General features: G+C 34.8%; 3 protein-coding genes across 3 annotated transcripts in view; all 3 read right to left on the bottom strand.

The window, feature by feature from the left end:
- Positions 1 to 3,534, bottom strand: part of LOC148176735 (uncharacterized) — a 36,758-nt gene extending 33,224 nt beyond the window's left edge. The window contains exon 1 of the mRNA XM_088032127.1: positions 3,452 to 3,534. The gene's annotated coding sequence lies outside the window, so the exon portion shown is untranslated. The remainder of the gene's footprint in view (positions 1 to 3,451) is intronic.
- A 217-nt stretch (positions 3,535 to 3,751) lies between these two features.
- LOC148176734 (uncharacterized) lies at positions 3,752 to 4,615 on the bottom strand. The gene is made up of 2 exons (XM_088032795.1): positions 4,071 to 4,615; positions 3,752 to 3,899 (listed from the first exon to the last, which is right to left on the bottom strand). The coding sequence occupies exons 1-2, from the start codon at positions 4,613 to 4,615 to the stop codon at positions 3,752 to 3,754; spliced, it is 693 nt and encodes a 230-aa protein (XP_087888921.1).
- Positions 4,616 to 4,675: 60 nt separating this feature from the next.
- On the bottom strand, positions 4,676 to 20,372 carry LOC148176733 (uncharacterized). The gene is made up of 2 exons (XM_088032794.1): positions 20,297 to 20,372; positions 4,676 to 7,248 (listed from the first exon to the last, which is right to left on the bottom strand). Exons 1-2 carry the CDS (start codon positions 20,370 to 20,372, stop codon positions 4,676 to 4,678), a joined length of 2,649 nt encoding a protein of 882 aa, XP_087888920.1.
- Positions 20,373 to 21,065: the final 693 nt, after the last annotated feature.

Genomic DNA, 21,065 nt, shown 5'->3' with positions numbered 1-21,065 from the left:
CGTGCAACAAAAGCATTTTATTTACCTAAAATTAACATCCCTATTAAATGTATATAAAACATCAAAATGAAACGAAATATTAACATCAGATTTATACCAAGAATTAACGTATATAATCTTCTTATTGAAAATGAAGATGAGCTATGTTTTCTAATCGAATAGTGATGTAGTTAAATCAACGTTTAAAATATACGAAAAATAATGGTATGTAGGGCGGACATTTTCCGGTATATTTATACACACAAATATACCGTATTGATACGTATGGTTAATTGTGTTTTTAAACGTTTTTTATACAAGTTCATGTTGCTTGGGATAGTTACAATACTCGTTCATGAGCCGACCTGACTAACGCCAACAATACAACAGCAACGTTACTATGGCTTTGACTAGAGTCTGTCCAACGAATAAATAGATGACAGTTTTCTAACCAAATCTGCGCAGTAAAAACTAGTACCAACAACCGCCAAATTTAAAATACTTGTCATGATGCTAATTTTAAAATTCATTATTTTTACTAAATTTACTGCTATAAAAATGGTTCCTATTACTTGATTATAGAAAGGGAATCAACAAACTGACTAATTCGGTGTTTTGTCATTAATTTGCTAACGTAAAGAAAACCTGGATGCCAGGTAAGTCCTTCCGCCAGGAAATGGAGAAGCACACAAAACTTTATTAGCAGTCCAGTTGTTACAAATCTTTCATTATCAACATTCTAATTAGGAAACTTCGGTCAAGTTGACCAACAGATCTTGAATCTATTCATCATGAAACTTGCAAAAGACAATTTGCACAAGAGAAAAAGCGAAAAACTAGTAATTTGACACTATTTTACCAACAAAACTCAAGGAACAGTGCAAACAGTGGATCTTAAAGTGGTCAAGAATGACGAATGTCAGTGAATGTCAAATCATTGACAAATTTCTAAAAAAGGCGGGAAGGCGTAGTTGCATAACCAACTTAAATCGAGATTAATATCCCCAAAAAGACGGAAAATTCTAGAGTATTTCAAGTTGCCATGTTCATGCCATACAATTCAAATCATCCTATTTACTCGCTGGATTTACTATACTGGAAATTTAAATTATAGGGGGGGTACACTTCTGCAATGTTGCCATTTTCCTAATTTTCTTTTACTCTTCCTGCGAAAACAGAGAGTCTGGAATTTTTTTTAACATTTTTTTGGTACTCTGGAGGACCACCCAATTACCCCCTTTTAAGGTGGTGCGTCACTTTTGGGACACCCTGTATAGTATCCTTTTTACGTCTGCTTTGACTTTGGATAAGATTGTGCAAATCTGTTTGTTGATATTTAGTCGGAATTGACACTTTGAAAAAAGTAGCTTGCTACTTGTCATTGAAAATGTATCAACATTGTGTACTACATATTAAAAATAAGCACCGAACTGGCTCCTCGAGAATTTTTTTTCTTCGAGTTGTTATCCGAGGAGTTATCCGTTCATTCATTATTATACAATGATGAATATTTTTTTATATCATCAGAATAGAATAAGTTAGGATTCATTTGTAGATTTTTTTTGTAACTTCCTCGTTCCAAAATCACACGCTTGCAATAAAATTCCCATCGGTAACTGTTTCCAGAAATATCCCAATATGCGAAAAATGAATGAAAAATCGTATTTGTCTCGATACGCTACGGTTTCCAGAGATAATAAAGTACGACTTTGTTGTAGTAGGTCGAGAATGGATTAAAATTTAGAAAAACAAAATTCATTACAGGTTCGGTTCTTTGATTATGCTTTAAGTAATAAACTCTTCGTCACCAAGAAGGGGCGGTCAAGTTTGTTTATACCACTTCAAATCCCAAGAAAAGAGGTAAAAAATACTGGTCATAATACTCGGGCAACACTTAAAGCTCCGTTGTCAAGTTACAGTTACAGCAGGTACCAAATAGTGATTTTATGGCTTAACTGGAGTATTCACTACACAAAAGCATTAAACCGGTAAATTAGCAGATTCGGTAAAATTCACCATCCGCTTGTCTGCTGGTCGTTTTTTTTTGGGCGATGATGGGTGTGGAGTGTGGAGATCTGCCTTGACTTTCGATAAAATCGCGCCAAATTATTTTTTGATAGTCAAAATTTCAAAAAAAGCCCGTCAGGTACTTGCTATCTATGCAAATTTTTTATACAGAGTGTCGACAAATGTTTGTTCATCAAATGATGATCTGTGATTCTGTATTAAAAATATGCCGAACTCGATTAATAAATCAATCTCCGCTAATGTTTTCTTTGTTGCTCGGACCGATTTAAATAAGTGGCAAGAAAAAAAGCCGCTACCGTACTTGTTATGTATACAAAAAATCAGACCCTTTTTTGGAACGGTGATAGATCTTTAAGACTCTCTCGACATAATGGTTATGGTTTTGTCCCCGCGACAACCGACGTACGGCGATATTTAAAAATTGATTTTGCGAAAACCAAACGGCTGAAGAGGGCGAAAACCCGCCACTTTGTTAGTTTGGAAACTCGTCGGCAAAAGGGCAAAAGAAGCGAGAATGGTACGGTTCGGTCGTGAAAACTGTCAATTTTTGACGTTTGAAAAAAATAGTAGATTTTATCAGACGGCAAAAAAGTGGTACTTTTTGTCGAGCAATTAAAATGTAGTAGCAAGGCGAAGCGTAGCGTATGCAAATTTGCGAACAGCAAAGCCACTTTTCGGAGAAATAACAAATACTACTTTTTAGCCTGTTATTTGATATTGAAAGTGAATCAATGCAATTAAAAAAATAAACCTAACAGTCTATGCCTAACATCTATAAACCGATGAAAAAAAAATTCACTGCCACAAATACGTTCAGTTCAATTCAGAGTACTTCAATCAATCTCCGATTATGTTTTCGTTGTCGCTGGGATCGATTTCAAGTGGCAAAAACAATCACTACCATAAATGTAACCCTTTTTGGGTGGCCGCTGTTTACAACTCACTGAAAGAATCCCCAAGAATTTTTCACTATGTCTACGAACATTTCTCTGTTTCAAAGCATTTTGAAACGTCTAGCACGTCAGCAAAACCGGACGAACGAAAACGACTTTCAAAAGTCTCTTCTCACGCCAAAACTAAAAGTCCGAAAAGGACGAAACCTCCCCTAAACCTTTTTCGGGAAACTGTACTTTGGGAAAAGCTCGATGAAAAGGCGGAGAAAAAATCGGTCTAGGAGAAATTTGTTCCCAAAGTATTATCGGTAATCTCGTTTTATTAGAGGCGTTGCGCCTGTACACGTTTTATATATATAGTAATTTGTAAAAGCGGCCCTTAAAGATTTAAATATTCCCTTCCAGGTAAGTCCGGAAAAACACGCATTTTGATACTAGTGTACCTACTGGGCGGCACATTTAGAACGCCTGCAGGTACATCATGCCTAGCAAAAATATTATGTAATTAACTTTAAAAATATAAAAGGTTTAATATTCTCTCCAATACTTACTTTCAACACTACATTTCGAGACCGACACTAAAATGCGAAACTGCACCGGTTGATTTACTGTACGTTTGCCGACACGGCAAATATACAACGTAACACTAGACAAGCATAAAAAATACTTGTTTAAACATTTATGTCAATGTAGAAAAGATAAGTAAGATAAATTTATTTAATAACATGAAGTTAGTATTTGAAGATAGATAAAGAATTCTGAAAAAATACAAAAAGTAAATGTTAACGCAGGTGGGGTTAACTTCCAAATTATCGGGTGCTGGTTTCTACAGTTTATTTTTCATTCGTACATTACTGTCTTACCGCCGACAACACACTGCTCGTGGCGGCGGCTAGCGCATCCCCACCACACATCTCTGTCTGAATCAGTGTGGCGCTTTCCATAAAAATGCATGTGCGTTGGGTACGCAACATAGCCGCCCCCTTGAAGGTTTGTAGGCTTCAACAAAAAAAAAAAAAAAAACTTGAAATACAATGAATAAATAAAAAATAAAAATAAACAAATAACAAAAACAAAAAAATCAAAACACAATTAACAAAAAAAATTGAAAGAAATAAATTGTTCAAGAAAACTCGCTGTTCCCCTTTTTTCGCTTCACTTTTTTACTACTTGTCATTAATTGGGAGCACACACAACTTAGAAACACCACGTTTGTACACTCCTTTTGTGGTTCGAACTGAGGCCACTCTTGCGACACCATCCCTTCCTGGATGGATTGCCTGGATACGCCCCAAGGCCCAACATAGTGGAGGTAAACCGTCTTCTACCATTAATACCATAGCTCCTGGTTGGAGGCCAATTGCATCTCCGGATCTCCATTTGGAGCGGCCTTGAAGCTGAGATGTGTACTCCTTCTTCCACCTGTTCCAAAAATCCCAGCGCATTTTCTCTATTAACTGCCAGCGCGAAAGTTTATTCTCTGCTAGTTCTCGTAAATCATGTTCAAGCGGAGCAGTTAGGACTTCTCCAATCAAAAAGTGAGCAGGGGTTAGAGCCATCAAGTCGTTCGGGTCGTTTGATAATGGAATTAAAGGACGGGAATTAAGGCATGCTTCTACTCGTGTTAGCAGTGTGTACAACTCCTCATACGTAAGCAAAGTCTCACCCACGACACGTTTGAGATGATATTTAACTGATTTTACTCCAGCTTCCATTAAACCAGCAAAGTTAGGTGACCTTGGTGGTGAAAAGGACCATTTGATGTTATCATTGGACTAAACGGTGATAACATCTTTATAAAAGTCGGAAGTTTTGAAGAATTCAGCTAATTTGACAAGTTCATTATTAGCTCCGACAAAATTTTTTCCGTTATCCGACCGAAAATGTTTGACCATGCCTCGTCGGGAAATAAGTCGTCTTAAGGCGTTCAAAAAACTGTCTGTTGTCAGATCTGCGACCAGTTCAAGGTGAATCGCCTTGGTGCAAAGACAAATGAACACACAAATATATGACTTCAATGTTTTTCTACCGCGATCTTTAGACTCCTTGATCAAAATAGGCCCACCATAGTCTACTCCAGTGTTAACGAAGGGTCTAGCCGGCTCTAATCTGTCTTGCGGAAGATCACCTATTTTTTGATAGGCAATAATTGGCTTTACCTTGAAGCATGATATACATTTATGGAGTACTTGTCTCACTTTGCTCCTTCCGGCAACAATCCAGAACCTTTGCCGCAGCGCTGATAATGTGGCTTGGGCGCCCGCATGTAAATTTTGTTTGTGATAAAATTGAATTATTAAAGAGGTAACAAAATGATTCTTTGGTAAAACCATGGGATGCTTCTTGTCGAATGGGTATCGAGAATTTTTTAGTCTACCTCCTACTCTTAGTACTCCGTTATTATCAACAAATGGGTCTAAACCTTTTAATGAACTGCTTTTATTAACAACATTTGAAGATTTTAATTCTTGAATTTCTTGAGCAAAAGACTCGAGTTGCATTAATTTGATGATTAACCTTTCTGAGTTATTTAGCTCCTCAGAACTTAAATGACCTGTTTGTTTCGCGTTTCCTTTTCTGGTGTTGTTTGCAAATCTCAAAATGTATGCTATGATCCGTTTTAATTTAGTAAAACTTGAAAATCTGTTCAACAAGTCACATGAGTTCGTACTAACCAAAGTCGTTTTAGTTATCCTTTTTTGTTTCGGAATGTTTTCAAAATCCTCGTTTTGGATAAATGCGTCTGAACACATTTCACGATCACAAATTAACCAGTTGGGGCCATGCCACCATAAACAATTGTTTATCAATTGTTCAGCTGTACTTCCTCGCGAAATTATGTCAGCTGGGTTTTCACTACTAGCTACGTGGTGCCAATCATGAATGTTTGTCAAGTTTTGAATATCCGCAACTCGATTTGAGACAAAGGTTTTCCAGGTAGATGGAGGTTTTGATAACCAACAGAGAACGATGGTTGAATCTGTCCAAAAATTGAGCTTGTCGAATTTTAAATTTAATGATTGTGTTGTTTGATTTGTTAACTGAGCGAGCAGTTGCGCCGCAAGAAGTTCAAGTCTGGGAATCGTTTGCGTTTTAAGAGGAGCCACGCGCGATTTTGCAATTAATAAATTTGCATGAGTTTCACCGTTTGAATTTGTGCATTTTAAATACAGGGCAGCTCCATACGCTCTTTCCGACGCATCGCTAAAACCGTGGAGTTCGATAGAAACCGTTTCTGCTGGTACCACGTTCCGAGGAATTCGACATTTTCCGATTTTTTGTAAATCGTTGGCCAATTGTGTCCACTGTTCACTAATGTCGTCAGGTAGCGATTCATCCCATGATAATTTCAATCCCCATAGTTGTTGCATAAGAAGTTTTGCCACTGTTACAATCGGGTTAATTAAGCCAAGTGGATCGAAGATGCGACAAATCATCGAAAGTAACGTTCTTTTTGTTAACTCACTTGGTATAAGAATGTTTTGAACATTATACCGTAACGTATCTTGATTGCAATTCCAAAAAAGACCCAATGTTTTGGTATCTTGTTGTTTATCGAGATTTATTGTGGTATCTATTAAATCCTTGGCAGAGTTTGGCAATAAGTTTATGTTGTTTGACGCCCATTTAGCTAATTCGAATTTAGCTGATCGCAAAATTTCTATCAGTTGATGTTGAATTGATTGTAGTTCTTCAATTGAGTTACCGCCCGTAATTAAGTCGTCTATGTAAAAATCTCGTAAAATAATATCTGCCGCCTCCGGGAATTTTTCACGATTTTCATGCGCCAATTGATGTAAACAACGTACGGCCAAGAATGGCGCCGATGAAGTACCATACGTGACCGTTGTTAAGCGATAAGTCCGCAATTCGTCATCACTATCGCTGCGCCAAAATATACGCTGATAATCAGTTTGATTCGAATCGATTAAAATTTGTCTGTACATTTTGACGATATCAGCACAAAATACGTACTGAAATGTACGAAAACGCAGAATGATGGATAATAGTTCGTCTTGAATTGTGGGGCCCACGACCAAATTATCGTTCAAACTTTTGCCATTGGTCGATTTGGCGGAAGCATCAAAGACGACGCGTAATTTTGAGGACGGTTGTTTGTCCTTAAAGACGGGATGATGCGGTAAATAATACGTTTCTGAATTGTCTGATTCATTATTCGAGACTAATTCCATGTGGCCCAAGTCAGAATATTCCGTCATAAATTCGACATACTTTGCTTTAAGTGTTGGACTTTTCTTTAATCGATTTTCTAGATTAAAAAAACGCCTTTTGGCTTGTTGGTCTGATTGACCTAGTGACATGACGTTGTCCTTTATAGGAAGATTAACTACAAAACGACCATCATCACGTGTGAACGTGTTCACGAAATGCGTTTCCGCAAATTTTTCATCAGAAGTTAAATGTTTTTGGATGGGGTGATAACCTTCAAGTTCCCAGAATCGTTCTATTTGGTTTTCCAAGTCCAGACATGAATTTATGACAAGGTTACACCGACTCACTTTATTTCGCGGAATATCAAGCGGTCCCGCAATGATCCAACCTAGTTGGGTATTCTGTAAGTACAGCCGTTTACCGTCAATTTGAAATTTACTATCTAGCAGAAGTTCGAAAAACAATTCTGTGCCCAAAAGTAAATCAATTTTATCTGAAAGGTAAAATTGATTGTCCGCTAAAGGTAACTCGGAAGGAATGTGTAGGTTATCAATTGAGAAACTATTTGAACGCAAGCTTGCACTAATTTCTTTCAAGACAAAACATGTGACGTGTGCGTTGTAATTTTTATGAACCGATTTGATTGTAACGTCTACGGATTCTGTCGAGACGGTTTGCTGATTACCAACGCCTACGATTGCATTATTCGAAGAAGTCGTTTTCAAGCCTAACATTTTACACATTCGTTTGGTTATAAAATTTGACTGTGACCCGTTGTCGAGTAAAACTCTGCATTTCTGTAAATAACCATTAATGTCCTTTATGAGAACAATAGCAGTTGCGAGAAGCATCTCTTGCTTTGAACCGTTCTTAGAATGAAGAGAAGAGCTTGTTCACGTAACCGACTCTTTTGAATCTTCACCGGAATTGTGATGCAATAATGTGTTATGATTTTGGTTGCATTCGCGACACGTTCGTTATGATTTACAATGTTCCGTTTGGTGATTATCATGTAAACAATTAACGCATAGCTTTAACGAGTTTATTTGTTTTATTCGTTCCGCAACTTTCATACGGAGAAAATGATTGCAATTGTAGATAAAATGATTTTTACCCTTACAAATTACAGTGTCTTTTTTCATTTGTTACGGCATGTGATTGAAATTTAGGTTTAGAGTGTCCCTTTGTTGGAACAGTTGCGCTTTGAGGCTTTTGAAAATTGTATTCAATTGATTCTAGATACTGACACCGAGATTGAAGAAAGGTCTTTAATTCATCCAATGTTGGCAAATTGTTTGTTAGTCTTGATTGCCACTCTTTCGAAGATTGAAAATCCAATTTTTCTGTAATAACTGGAATCAGAATCGCGTCCCATGTATCAATTGATACGTTTAACGATTTTAACGCTTCAAGGTTAATTGATAATAGTTTATAGTAAATTAAAAAGCATTTAATCTTTTTTTTCCTAATTTGTTCTTTAAACATTCCCAAGTTGCTATGAAAACAAAGCTATTCTGACATTCCGTATCGAAATGGATATTCTAGCACTGAAAACGAATTGGAAAATAGCGAAAATAGCTCTGTTACAAGAACAAATTAGGAAAAATAATATAAAAACCTCGTTCATAAGGCCATTTAGGCACTCATCCATTATAAAACTCGCGGCTTTGCCGCTCGTTTTATAAACTTGGATTCGTGCCTAATAAATAGCCTTATGAAACTCGGTGTTTTAATATACTATTTTATTTTTTGAAATCGGTTCATAAATAAAAATTCTACAACGCCTGCCGTTTTTTAAAAAATCACTCTGTATTTTATATTTGTTACTAAAGGTAGGCTGTTTTATCTGTGAATACTCTGTTCTAAAATCACCCAGATTAGAATTAGAAATAATATTTATGTATTAGCAAACAATTTATTGTGAAAATATAATTGCTTTTTATTTATTTGTTAACATGAAAAAAATAGCAAAGTTGTCTTTCTTACCTGATATTACAAATGTTAATATTGATCATTAGCAAAACGAGAGACTTTAAGCGCCTTTTCATGATTGAATCCCACTATAATTCAAATTCGCTTCTCTAAAGGCGAAAATAGACTTACGAGAAATCTCTGCAAGTTGACTCTCTGGAACTCGCGGAAGTTCTCGCGCGAGCGATTTTTTCTCCAGTGTATACCAGCATTTTTGATCTTGCTTAAGTGCTCGCAACTCTTTTAAATATGTAAGGGGTCAGTGAGAAGTTGCAAAAGCCAGAACTCACCAGATTCTCGCGAGAGAAACTTGTAGTATTTATTGCAAACAGTATAAACACACATAAGCAAAAACTCCCGCGAGAAGTGTCGCAAGTTTATCTCCAATCTATTCCAGGCTTATGGTTTTTAAAATGACTCCGACGTAACCACCGAGACTCTGGAGATTTTTAGCACTTATCTTCCGAATAATCAGATCATCAAATAGGTTTAATTATTTAACCATCTTTTAGAAGAATAAATCTATTTCTATATTCTCCCATCTGTCACCATAATTTTTTCATTATTTATACTTGTTGAACATTTTAGTGAGAAAATAAGCAACCCCATGTATTTTAATAATTTAACACTAAATGAGAAAAAAAAAACAAAAATTGTGCCTTGTATGAAATAATAAAATGTTTTTAAAAACATTTTAAAAAATTTTGTTGTTTTTTTTTCACCTACATAGCAATGGACTGTGCGATCTTTTCTGGCCAGGACATGACTTTAACATAAATATGTGTATATTGAGTTCAGTATCTTTGTCTTCACATAAAATTGTAGGAGACCACAATCATAAATTAAAACTCATTTCGTGTTCAGAGTAGGATTCAGTTTAATGCTTCTCGTAACCCAATGATGGTTTAAGTCTGGACTCTACTGCAATGTTAAAATTGCAAAAATAGTTTATTGTGCGCGCGCTTGCATTAAGAAGCAATGAATCATATTTTAGCAATTTTAAAATGGCGTAATTATGACACTGATTATTGTCCTCAAGCCACATTAAAATTAAGATTATAAAACTAAATTCAGTTATAATGATAATAATAATTAGGTGTTATACATATCTAAACATCTTCAAATCTCTATTGTATAATTAAAAAAAATAGATCAAAAAACTCTTAAAACTGAAATTAGCTGGAATATTCTTTTAATTGATGTACCTATTTAATTTATGGGCAATTTAGAAAATTCCAAATGTTTTTGACCATTCCTGTTAAAAAGTGTGATTTTTCACTTTTAGTTGATTAGATAAGCCAGCGCGAAATCCAAAAGAGGCTCTGCAACAATGTCATATTTTTAAATTCTCTTATTTCTAAACCATGCATTTTGGAGTAGGTCCATCGCGGACTTTTTTGTAGAGAATTTTATAATCCATAAGAATGTCTTAGATATTTTGCGGTGTTTATGGCCATTTTTGCTACGCAATTAAAATAAACACATCATGTAAAATTTAATAAAATAAAATTTAATAAAGTCTATAGTTAAAAACATGTTTTTCAAAAAGATTTTCTCACTTTTCTTTTAATTTAAACTTACAAGTATTTACAAAAATCATTAGTTTTGGTGTTTTTATAATATACAACCAATTTATTAAAACATTTTTTCAATTTAAACTGTGATGTCGAGCGCGTGAAACGTAGCTAATGCCACAATGTAATTCTACTAATAATAGTAATAATAATTTTGTTTGGCCCAAAAATTGCCGATGTTCAGACCCATACACGCAAAACTCCAAAATGTTAGCAAAATATGACCTTAAAGTAAATTACATGTAATAACTGATTACAAAACATGTAATCTGAAAAAACACGCCGAAGGTCAAGTGGTTTTTTAGATCACTATCGAAGGAATGAAATGCATGTACAAAACAGTTCTGTGCTATTTGAGCAGGAATATGAAGTAAAGTATAAGAAAACAATTTTTAAAGCAAAACCTGACTGGGTAAAATTAACCCCAATTTGCATGCTTTCTCTTAAACTGGCAAAAAACGCACCTGGAATGACTTGTTTCCCAAGCAACCAGCTGCTTGATTTTTTGTCCACTTTTAAATCAGTGGCACACAAGCAAATTTATTAAAGTTTTTATTTAAGTTTATATCAAAAATAAATATGCTGTCACATTGGCCGCAAATTCAAAGTCTCACTTTTAACAATAACAAATTTATTCAGCGCTATGAACACTCTCGGTAGTTCTCATTTATTCCACTATAATACTTCCAATAACTTTATTATTTATATTCGATCGCTATTGCCTTACATTCTGTATAATGAATTTACAGTATAGCAACTTATATTTTTCTATAGTTCTGTTGCTTACAAAACTATTGAAATCGTTTTCAAGTTACATTTTTTTGAATTTTGCAATTAACGGAACTATGGAAAATGTTGTGTACTATATCTTTGTCTAGAAAGGATCTAGTGAAACACCAAAACGATTATTCAACGTTGTCAACCGTATAAACGTTCATTAATTCGTTACTAGTGTAGCGTTTCAAAATTTGCCGGTGAAGAAGGGCATAATCAATAATGAAATACTTTAGGGACTTCTTCAGATGCTTGGGTTTATAACATCACGGCGTTAACATCGTAGCCAGAGTAGAACTATCATCTCAAAAACTGAAACGTTAGTTTTATCAGTATGAGATAAATTTTTGTTTAATTACCGTTCATTCCGTTTATCAAGCATTGTATCCGTGTAAGGAATTATTTTTCTATTGTGGCCGCCTTGAGGCAGCGGATCAACCACGTGTTACCGCCTCAGAGTTTCAGCTAGTGGAAGTGCTACAACTTTCCACCCGAATTTCACGTTGGGTTCGGTAATCCCGTTTCAACTTTCCTATCTTCTCTTATCTCTTCACAACGTTTATGTTTCGGTCCCATTCGAGTACAATGGTCCGAACTTCTTGTTCTTGTTCTTCTTCTTCTTCTTTTCTATTTCCATCTAAAATTTCATAATTTAATTATCTCCCGTTAGCGCATTTATTTACCATCTCTCAACATCGGTCCAGTCGCACTTTACAAGATCTAACCTCAAATGTAAACAAGGTACCGGCTTGTCACCTGTCAGGTCATAGGTTAGCGTATCTTGGTACTTTTGTAAGATATGGGTACCCCGTACACTAAAACCACCTAATAGACATAATGTGAGGTCAATGAAATCGATGAACTGTCGTACGATCAGACGATGCAATTCAGCAATAGGAAATGCAACGTCTTGATTTGAGGGGGTTCATCGGCTCCTTGACCAATGGAGTTTTGTAAGAAGGGAGTCAGTCGTTAGTTGGTGTTGAAGGTGGTTGTTGGTGTCGGGGGTGCCCAGAAGGCTAAGGGCCAGATCGGCACGAGAATACCCCTCAATAATGTAAGTAGGCTAAGAGTAGAATAAACTAGTAAATGAAACTAAGCGTCTGAATATATACTCCACACCCTGAGCTTACACTTTCTTCGACTAGTGTTGGCGACAAGCGTCGTGAGTACGCATAACCGATTGTGGCTTCCGGTGAATTCAAAATATGACATTTTTTCACTACGGGTTTAAGCGATTTATTTTACCGCCTAATAATATCGAGTACCGCGAGAGATTTCCGTGATGAGGAAGACATCATTGTGACTTTCGATATCGTACCACGAGGTGCGGAGAGTTATCCTAATTTCTACCGTCGATCCGCCAGTGGATGTCGTTATAATCACAACATATCGAATGGAAGTTTCTCTAGATTAGAGGTAATTATGGAATTTTTCGCAATACCCGTGTTAATTTTAAATTCCCGTTAGAAACTTCTTTGGGAGGGTCCAAATATTAGCCACTATACCGCTTGAAATTCCATTGAACGCCATGAGGACGTAGGACTATCGTCCAACTTTTCGGGTGTCCCGATCCTTTTTGCGGATGCCGTCGTCCTCGGCCCATTGCCAGCGATCCAGACAACACCAAAGATAAGTGGTACCCTTTAGTTTGCGTTCAAGAACCTCAAGTCAAGTTAAGTTGCACCGACGCCTCTTGAGATTAAATTACCTGTACTTCTAATTCCTATCGACTTAGAAGGGCGAGTTGGTAGGCAGTTTTAATGCCCTTACCGACATGTGAGTGAGCGACACATGCCGTAGCGTTAAGCTCGTGTCTTTTGTGTATTTTCATTTTATTTTCATTTTATAAAAGGTACAGATCTGAATCTTCCTTAGTTATTAGATAAATTGTTCGATCAGGACCTGCTTCACAGATGTCCTGACTTAGCAATTTCACATTATCTCGATTTAGTCAAAATTTAACCAACCATGTAAGAGTACATTAATAGACAATTTTTGTTTTAGTAATTTTCATTTAATTCAGTCTTATTTCAGTGACCTTCTGCGGGGGTTGCTGATAGTGTTAAACCGCAGTGGCGCCCATTATCTTTTATCTGCCTGGTTTTGGAAATTTAAAAGAATCCTTACCTCGGCCTAAATGCTCTCCGGCGAAAAGCTGCCGTTTGCTTTTGTGTTTGCACGGTTCTGAATAAGAAGTTGCTAGGTCCGTCAAGTTTGAACATCATACATCGCAAAAAAAATTCAAACATATGCCATAATTTTGTGCTAATTCTGTGCCAATTTGTGCTGCAATTTTTAAATTCTGTGCTCTTTTCGTTTTCGAGTTATTCAAGAAACAAAAATGATGCTCAAACTTGACGCCTAGCATCATATGTCATCAAAATGAATCAAACTAGTCTTATAATTTTGTGCTAATTCTGTGCTAATTTGTGCTGTAATTTTTAAATTCTGTGCTCTTTTGGTTTTTGAGTTATTACCAAAACAAAAATGATGCTCAAACTTGACGCCTAGCATCATGACTCACAAAAATTGATCAAATTGGTCTTATAATTTTGTGCTAATTCTGTGCTAATTTGTGCTGCAAGTTTTAAATTCTGTGCTCTTTTGGTTTTTGAGTTATTCCAAAAAACGTACAAAAAATAGTAGGCAACCCGAAATACAGATTTTAACAATTTTGCTTTCAAGAAGCATCATGCATCACGAAACAGCTTAAATAATATGCCATAATTTTGTGCTAATTCTGTGCTAACTAATGGTGCAATTTCTAAATTCTGTGCTCTTTTCGTTTTTGAGTTATTTAAATAAACAAATTTGAACAATCGTCAAGTTTGAGCATCATACATCGCAAAAGAGCTTAAGTGATATGCCATAATTTTGTGCTAATTCTGTGCTGATTGATGGTGCAATTTCTAAATTCTGTGCTCTTTTCGTTTTTGAGATATTCTAATAAACAAATTTGAACAATCGTCAAGTTTGAGCATCATACATCGCAAAAGAGCTTAAGTGATATGCCATAATTTTGTGCTAATTCTGTGCTGATTGATGGTGCAATTTCTAAATTCTGTGCTCTTTTGGTTTTTGAGTTATTCCAAAAAACGTACAAAAAATAATAGGCAACCCGCAATACAGATTTTAACAATGTTTCTTTCAAGAAGCATCATGCATCACGAAACAGCTTAAATAATATGCTATAATTTTGTGCTAATTCTGTGCTAACTAATGGTGCAATTTCTAAATTCTGTGCTCTTTTCGTTTTTGAGTTATTCCAAAAAAAAGTACAAAAATTAGTAGGCAACCCGAAATACAGTTTTTAACAATTTTTCTTTCAAGAAGCATCATGCATCACGAAACAGTTTAAATAATATGCCATAATTTTATGCTAATTCTGTGCTGATTGAAGGTGCAATTTCTGAATTTTGTGCTCTTTTCGTTTTTGAGATATTTCAGTTGCGTCAAGTTGGGGACAATGCATACTCCTCTGATATTTCAAATAATTGAAGTAGTTGGTAAATAAAGTTTTGCAGATAGAAATTGGTTTTTATGGTAGGGTCCCATTGTGCCGCAGTTAAGTATGCCAACAATGGAGCAATACCGCAAATATTACCCTGTCATAAATAATATGCTGCTGGTCTTGCCCAGGTCCGCATTGTGTAGTGAAGCGTAATATTAACGCAAAATTTTAAAATTCACCTACATACTTTGAAAAAATAAGTAACTTTTTGTAATCTTGGATCATTCATACAGTCTGATCTTTGGTATGTAGCTACTTTAGACTACCTACTTATATTTATTATTGGTTCTTAATGATCTATAATGCATTTAGAAATATTAAATATTGTCGTCATTAATCTGTAGCAGAATTTATTGTGACTAATTTTTGCCGTTTCACTTTTATCTGTTGAATGATGGCACCAACCCTTACTATTACAACGTAGCTCGCAGGTATAGTTCCACCAAGTTGGTCTGAGCCACCATAAAATCATAAAAATTTGAGTGTTACCACAACTGGACAGCTTGTGGTAATTTTATATTTATGACGAAACAGCTGCCCTGGCTTGAGATAGTGTTCTTATCGCAGGGTGCAAATTTGGGTAAATAAACCCTCATTATATGCACTTGAAAATCTATTCAAGCTGTCCCGTTGCGGTTGTCCGCAAATTTTTATGATTTTAGGGTGGCTCAGACGAACTTGGTGGAACTATAGTACTCTCAGCGTGTAATAAACAATCCCGGCCCTGTGGAATATCGGAACAATATGATTTATTGTGGGTACGGTCAGCTCTCGGAGGGCTGTGGTAATGACTAGATAATTTTTATTTCACTGCCATAAAAACCAATTTCTATCTGCAAAACTTTACACGCTGAGAGTACTACCTGCGAGCTACGTTGTAATAGTAAGGGTTGGTGCCATCATTCGACAAATAAAAGTGAAACGGCAAAAATTTTTCACAATAAATTCTGCTACAGATTAATGACGACAATATTTAATATTTCTAAATGCATTATAGATCATTAAGAACCAATAATAAATATAAGTAGGTAGTCTAAAGTAGCTACATACCAAAGATCAGACTGTATGCATGATCCAAGATTACAAAAAGTTACATATTTTTTCAAAGTATGTAGGTGAATTTTAAAATTTTGCGTTAATATTACGCTTCACTACACAATGCGGACCTGGGCAAGACCAGCAGCATATTATTTATGACAGGGTAATATTTGCGGTATTGCTCCATTGTTGGCATACTTAACTGCGGCACAATGGGACCCTACCATAAAAACCAATTTCTATCTGCAAAACTTTATTTACCAACTACTTCAATTATTTGAAATATCAGAGGAGTATGCATTGTCTCCAACTTGACGCAACTGAAATATCTCAAAAACGAAAAGAGCACAAAATTCAGAAATTGCACCTTCAATCAGCACAGAATTAGCATAAAATTATGGCATATTATTTAAACTGTTTCGTGATGCATGATGCTTCTTGAAAGAAAAATTGTTAAAAACTGTATTTCGGGTTGCCTACTAATTTTTGTACGTTTTTTGGAATAACTCAAAAACCAAAAGAGCACAGAATTTAGAAATTGCACCATCAATCAGCACAGAATTAGCACAAAATTATGGCATAATACTTAAGCTCTTTTGCGATGTATGATGCTCAAACTTGACGATTGTTCAAATTTGTTTATTAGAATATCTCAAAAACGAAAAGAGCACAGAATTTAGAAATTGCACTATTAATCAGCACAGAATTAGCACAAAATTATGGCATATCACTTAAGCTCTTTTGCGATGTATGATGCTCAAACTTGACGATTGTTCAAATTTGTTTATTTAAATAACTCAAAAACAAAAAGAGCACAGAATTTAGAAATTGCACCATTAGTTAGCACAGAATTAGCACAAAATTATGCCATATTATTTAAGCTGTTTCGTGATGCATGATGCTTCTTAAAAGCAAAATTGTTAAAATGTGTATTTCGGGTTGCCTACTATTTTTTGTACGTTTTTTGGAATAACTCAAAAACCAAAAGAGCACAGAATTTAAAACTTGCAGCACAAATTAGCACAGAATTAGCACAAAATTTTAAGACCAATTTGATCAATTTTTGTGAGTCATGATGCTAGGCGTCAAGTTTGAGCATCATTTTTGTTTTGGTAATAACTCAAAAACCAAAAGAGCACATAATTTAAAAATTACAGCACAAATTAGCACAGAATTAGCACAAAATTATAAGACTAGTTTGATTCATTTTGATGACATATGATGCTAGGCGTCAAGTTTGAGCATCATTTTTGTTTCTTGAATAACTCGAAAACGAAAAGAGCACATAATTTAAAAATTGCAGCACAAATTGGCACAGAATTAGCACAAAATTATGGCATATGTTTGAATTTTTTTTGCGATGTATGATGCTCAAACTTGACGGACCTGAAGTTGCTACACTATCTAAAAGAACGAAATTAAAGAATCTGATTGGCTTATGAAAAATATGTATTATACAGCAACAGTCTTAGAACTCACGCCTAGCAGAAAAAGAGCAAGTGCCGACAGCAAACAAGAAACCATAAATGCATTTTTGTTTGTCGTACTATGTACTAAAACCCAAAAATTACATAATAAAATTGTCCAATCAACTGCACGTGACTTCATGTAAGTACGTTTTACGTTGCTTGGTTTCAAAAATAAGTTCTAAATAAAATGAGTTATTTCTTCAACTACTAACATTTGAATGGTGTTATGCTACAAAAATCCAACCCTCCAACTGTTCATCAACTATTAAGCCTCATAATCACCGGTTTACGGCTAGGCGCGAGATCTGGAAAATTGTGTGTAATCGCAAAATACACCATTTGTGATCAAAATTTACTCTAAAAAATTTTTTTTTTCAATCTTTACATATAAACAGACGTTTATTTTGCTGTTAGGAGGCCACTAAAGCTTTGGTTTATCCGCTAGCGGTATAAAAAATTTAATCCACAAGCTACATACAAATTTTATTTTGCTATTCTAAAACCACGATTATGATAACGCCTTGCTGCTCTGTCCATCTAAGAAACTTTTGATACGCTTCTTTATAAGCATCTCGACTCTTTAATAGAAGCAAGTTTTCCATCAAAATTGAATAAAAGTTTGTATTACACGCGCGCTTAAAATGAATGCAGTCTTCGGCTCTTGCGTTTTAAAGTGACTGCTTGTTATACATTCATTTTAGGCGCTTGTATAATAAATAACTATTAGTCACTCGATGTTGTCGTGAAAAAAATTTCGACCAATTGCCATTACAACAAATCACTCGACTGCGTTTCGTGATTTATTCAATGTCAATTCCAAGTGCAACAACATGCCATACCAAAATAAAATTTATCCGAATAAATTTGAACCACTAAGGATATAATTGCCGAATAAATGTAAACAAGCAGATTGTTCCCAAACAGTGGGCCCCAAAATTGAAATTATTTTAGCTCATTTTTAATTGCTCAAATTTCAAAATGTCATAAAGTTTTTTAACTCAAGTTATTTTTTATGTACGTTTTAAATATGGCTGCGATAATTTTAAACACCCTGTATAAAACCACCTTGAATTATGTAAAAATATTTTAAGTCATGAAGACTTTCTCGATATAGGTGGGTGCAGCAAACGTTTTGCAAAATTTCTCGAACAATTGGGACAGACTGAAGGTGAGATTTCGTATTTGCAACAATATTAATATGATACACGATACGACGACCTTGAAGACGCCAATTCAACTAAAACGCATTTTTTGTGTTCTAACAAGTTATGATAAGGATTCTCATGGCAACATAATAGATAAAATATTTTATTTTTTAACACAAGTGGTATTTTATTTTAAATTTTAGATAAGTTATTGTCAGGATAACACTTATTATAGCTTATACAAAAAAATGTTAATATAAATTTACCCAAAATTAATAAAGCTAATCCTTAAAAATAAAAATATCAACTTGATGTACAAACTGTAGTACCTTGGAAATAAAGCCTGAATAATTAAATAAGTGCAAAACTCCCCAATTATAAATTATATTTTTTTCCATAATAGTACATTATTATACGTGTTTTATAAGACGTTGTATTGCGGTACGAATGGTTTTGGAGCACAACGAAGGAGTGCTCCAATAGAATGAGTACCACAATAAAGTCTTATAAAACGAGTGTAATACGTTATTTTTTCTACTTTGGTCTACTTTTCGAAAAATCGTAAAAAATAAATTAAAATCAATAATTTTACATAAAATATTAACTACAAATTAACTTCGTAGGCTCTGAATTATTTTTCATACAAATGTCACATATCAAACTTTAACCTCTAAAGTCAATTAAAGTTTATTTTTCAATTCTTGTAATAATTATGGAAGAAAAACTTAGTTGTACTCCCCCCGACATAAGAGCGGCAGCACAAATTGCTGTGAATCGGTCGCTGCCCCCTAAGTCAAAACCAAATTATGACAAGGAATTCAACATTTTTAAGAAATGGTGTACAGAAAAAAAGGTTGGACAAACTAGCGAAAATCTGCTGCTCGCATATTATGGAGAAATGGCTCTGGCAAAAAAAGCCTCAACTCTGTGGGCCTCCTATAGCATGCTCAGAGCCTGCCTAAATACATACATATGACAGAACTTGGCTCAAAATACGCCAGGTTTTTCTCGTCAAGCTCATGATGCTTGCAATATAACCATAAACAATTACAATAACTGCACATTTCACAACTGTAAAGATGAATAGGTTTAAGGAGTTAGGAGCTTTAAATAAAACAGGATGATTGGGTTAAATTTATTTGTAGGTTAGAATTTTGATTAAAGTTTGTTGTCGTCACGCTTTTTCTTGCCTTATCGAAATCTGTGCAAACCTCTTAGTTTTAGTAATTAATTATCCCAACTTTATGCCATGGTTTAACACCTTAGATGTTTGACACTGTTGAGAGATAACGGACTAAATACAACCCAGCGCTGCCAATACAACTCCCAAAAATTTACTAAAAGGAGTTGCACAAAAACTTTCTTTGTGATACTACTTTGCGTTTCACAATGAACAATTTGTGACATCAAAGTAGAAAAAAAATTCTTTTAGAGAAACAAATTTTTATATAAATAACGAAATAATTTTATTACTATTAAAGAAATAAGTTGCAATCATAATAACAAGCACTTTTACTATTTTATTACATCAAGTATATTCGAGTGTCAAATAAGGGTGCTATAAAACTAGAGGGTTTTCCCACAATGTCTTCTTTTATATAGTTTAAAATGTAATTAAACAACACTAAGATGACCCGAAAATATTTTCTAAATTTAATTTTGCTGCACTGCAGGTGACGACGAATTAAAATTTCATAAGCACCTTCTTTTGGGCGCATTTTGAACAGGTCGGTCTCACTTAACCTTTCGGGTTCTTTTTCTGAAGATAACTCTTTTTCTAAACACGCCAGTGAAGCAACGTCAAGTTCGTCCATGGTCGTTCAACACACTAATGACTTTATCCTGTACGTTTTCTAACTTTACACCCAAACCCACCGCTACGATCGGGCGCTTTTTCTTACCGCTATTATGACCTCATTGCCGCTATCTTACGGCCGCTACATTACGCCACCGTTTTCTTAGGAAACCATAGCTTTACTGACTTACACATTCTGGCGTCGTGGTGCGCATAAGTTACTGACCCAACCCAAGGGCTCTTAATTACGACATTAATGACTCCCAGTTACGTCATCACCATTATTACAAATATTACATTTTTATGGTCTTAACATTTATTAAAAAAAAAACGATAAATGCGATAAATTTATTTGACTACTTTAAATAGGTGTTTGTTTATAGATACACAGAGATAAGAAATAGGTATACTTGGATAAAGACCAAAATATGGATTTTTTAAAATTGCTTTATGGTTGGCTTTTATTTAAACCTTGCTATCAGTTAATAAGAATGTGATAGATACAATCCAAATCCTATTTAAAATTCGACATTTTAAAATAGGTGAAAATCTCTTTATTGTCTCAATTGTCACCAACTGTAAATTTAAAACCGCTTAATGTGTCGCAAATAATTTATTACTTTGGAGTACCTACTTGTCGTTGTAAATCGATATCTTTAGATACAGTATCAGATAAGTTAGTCGAAATAGTTCAAAATCAAATTAAGACGTA

The sequence above is a fragment of the Gnatocerus cornutus genome, chromosome 3 (genome assembly GCF_029298725.1).
Source record: "Gnatocerus cornutus isolate USDA-ARS CGAHR chromosome 3, icGnaCorn1.1, whole genome shotgun sequence".
In the NCBI taxonomy this organism is placed as follows: domain Eukaryota; kingdom Metazoa; phylum Arthropoda; class Insecta; order Coleoptera; family Tenebrionidae; genus Gnatocerus; species Gnatocerus cornutus.
This window is presented reverse-complemented; position numbering and strand designations above follow the sequence as displayed.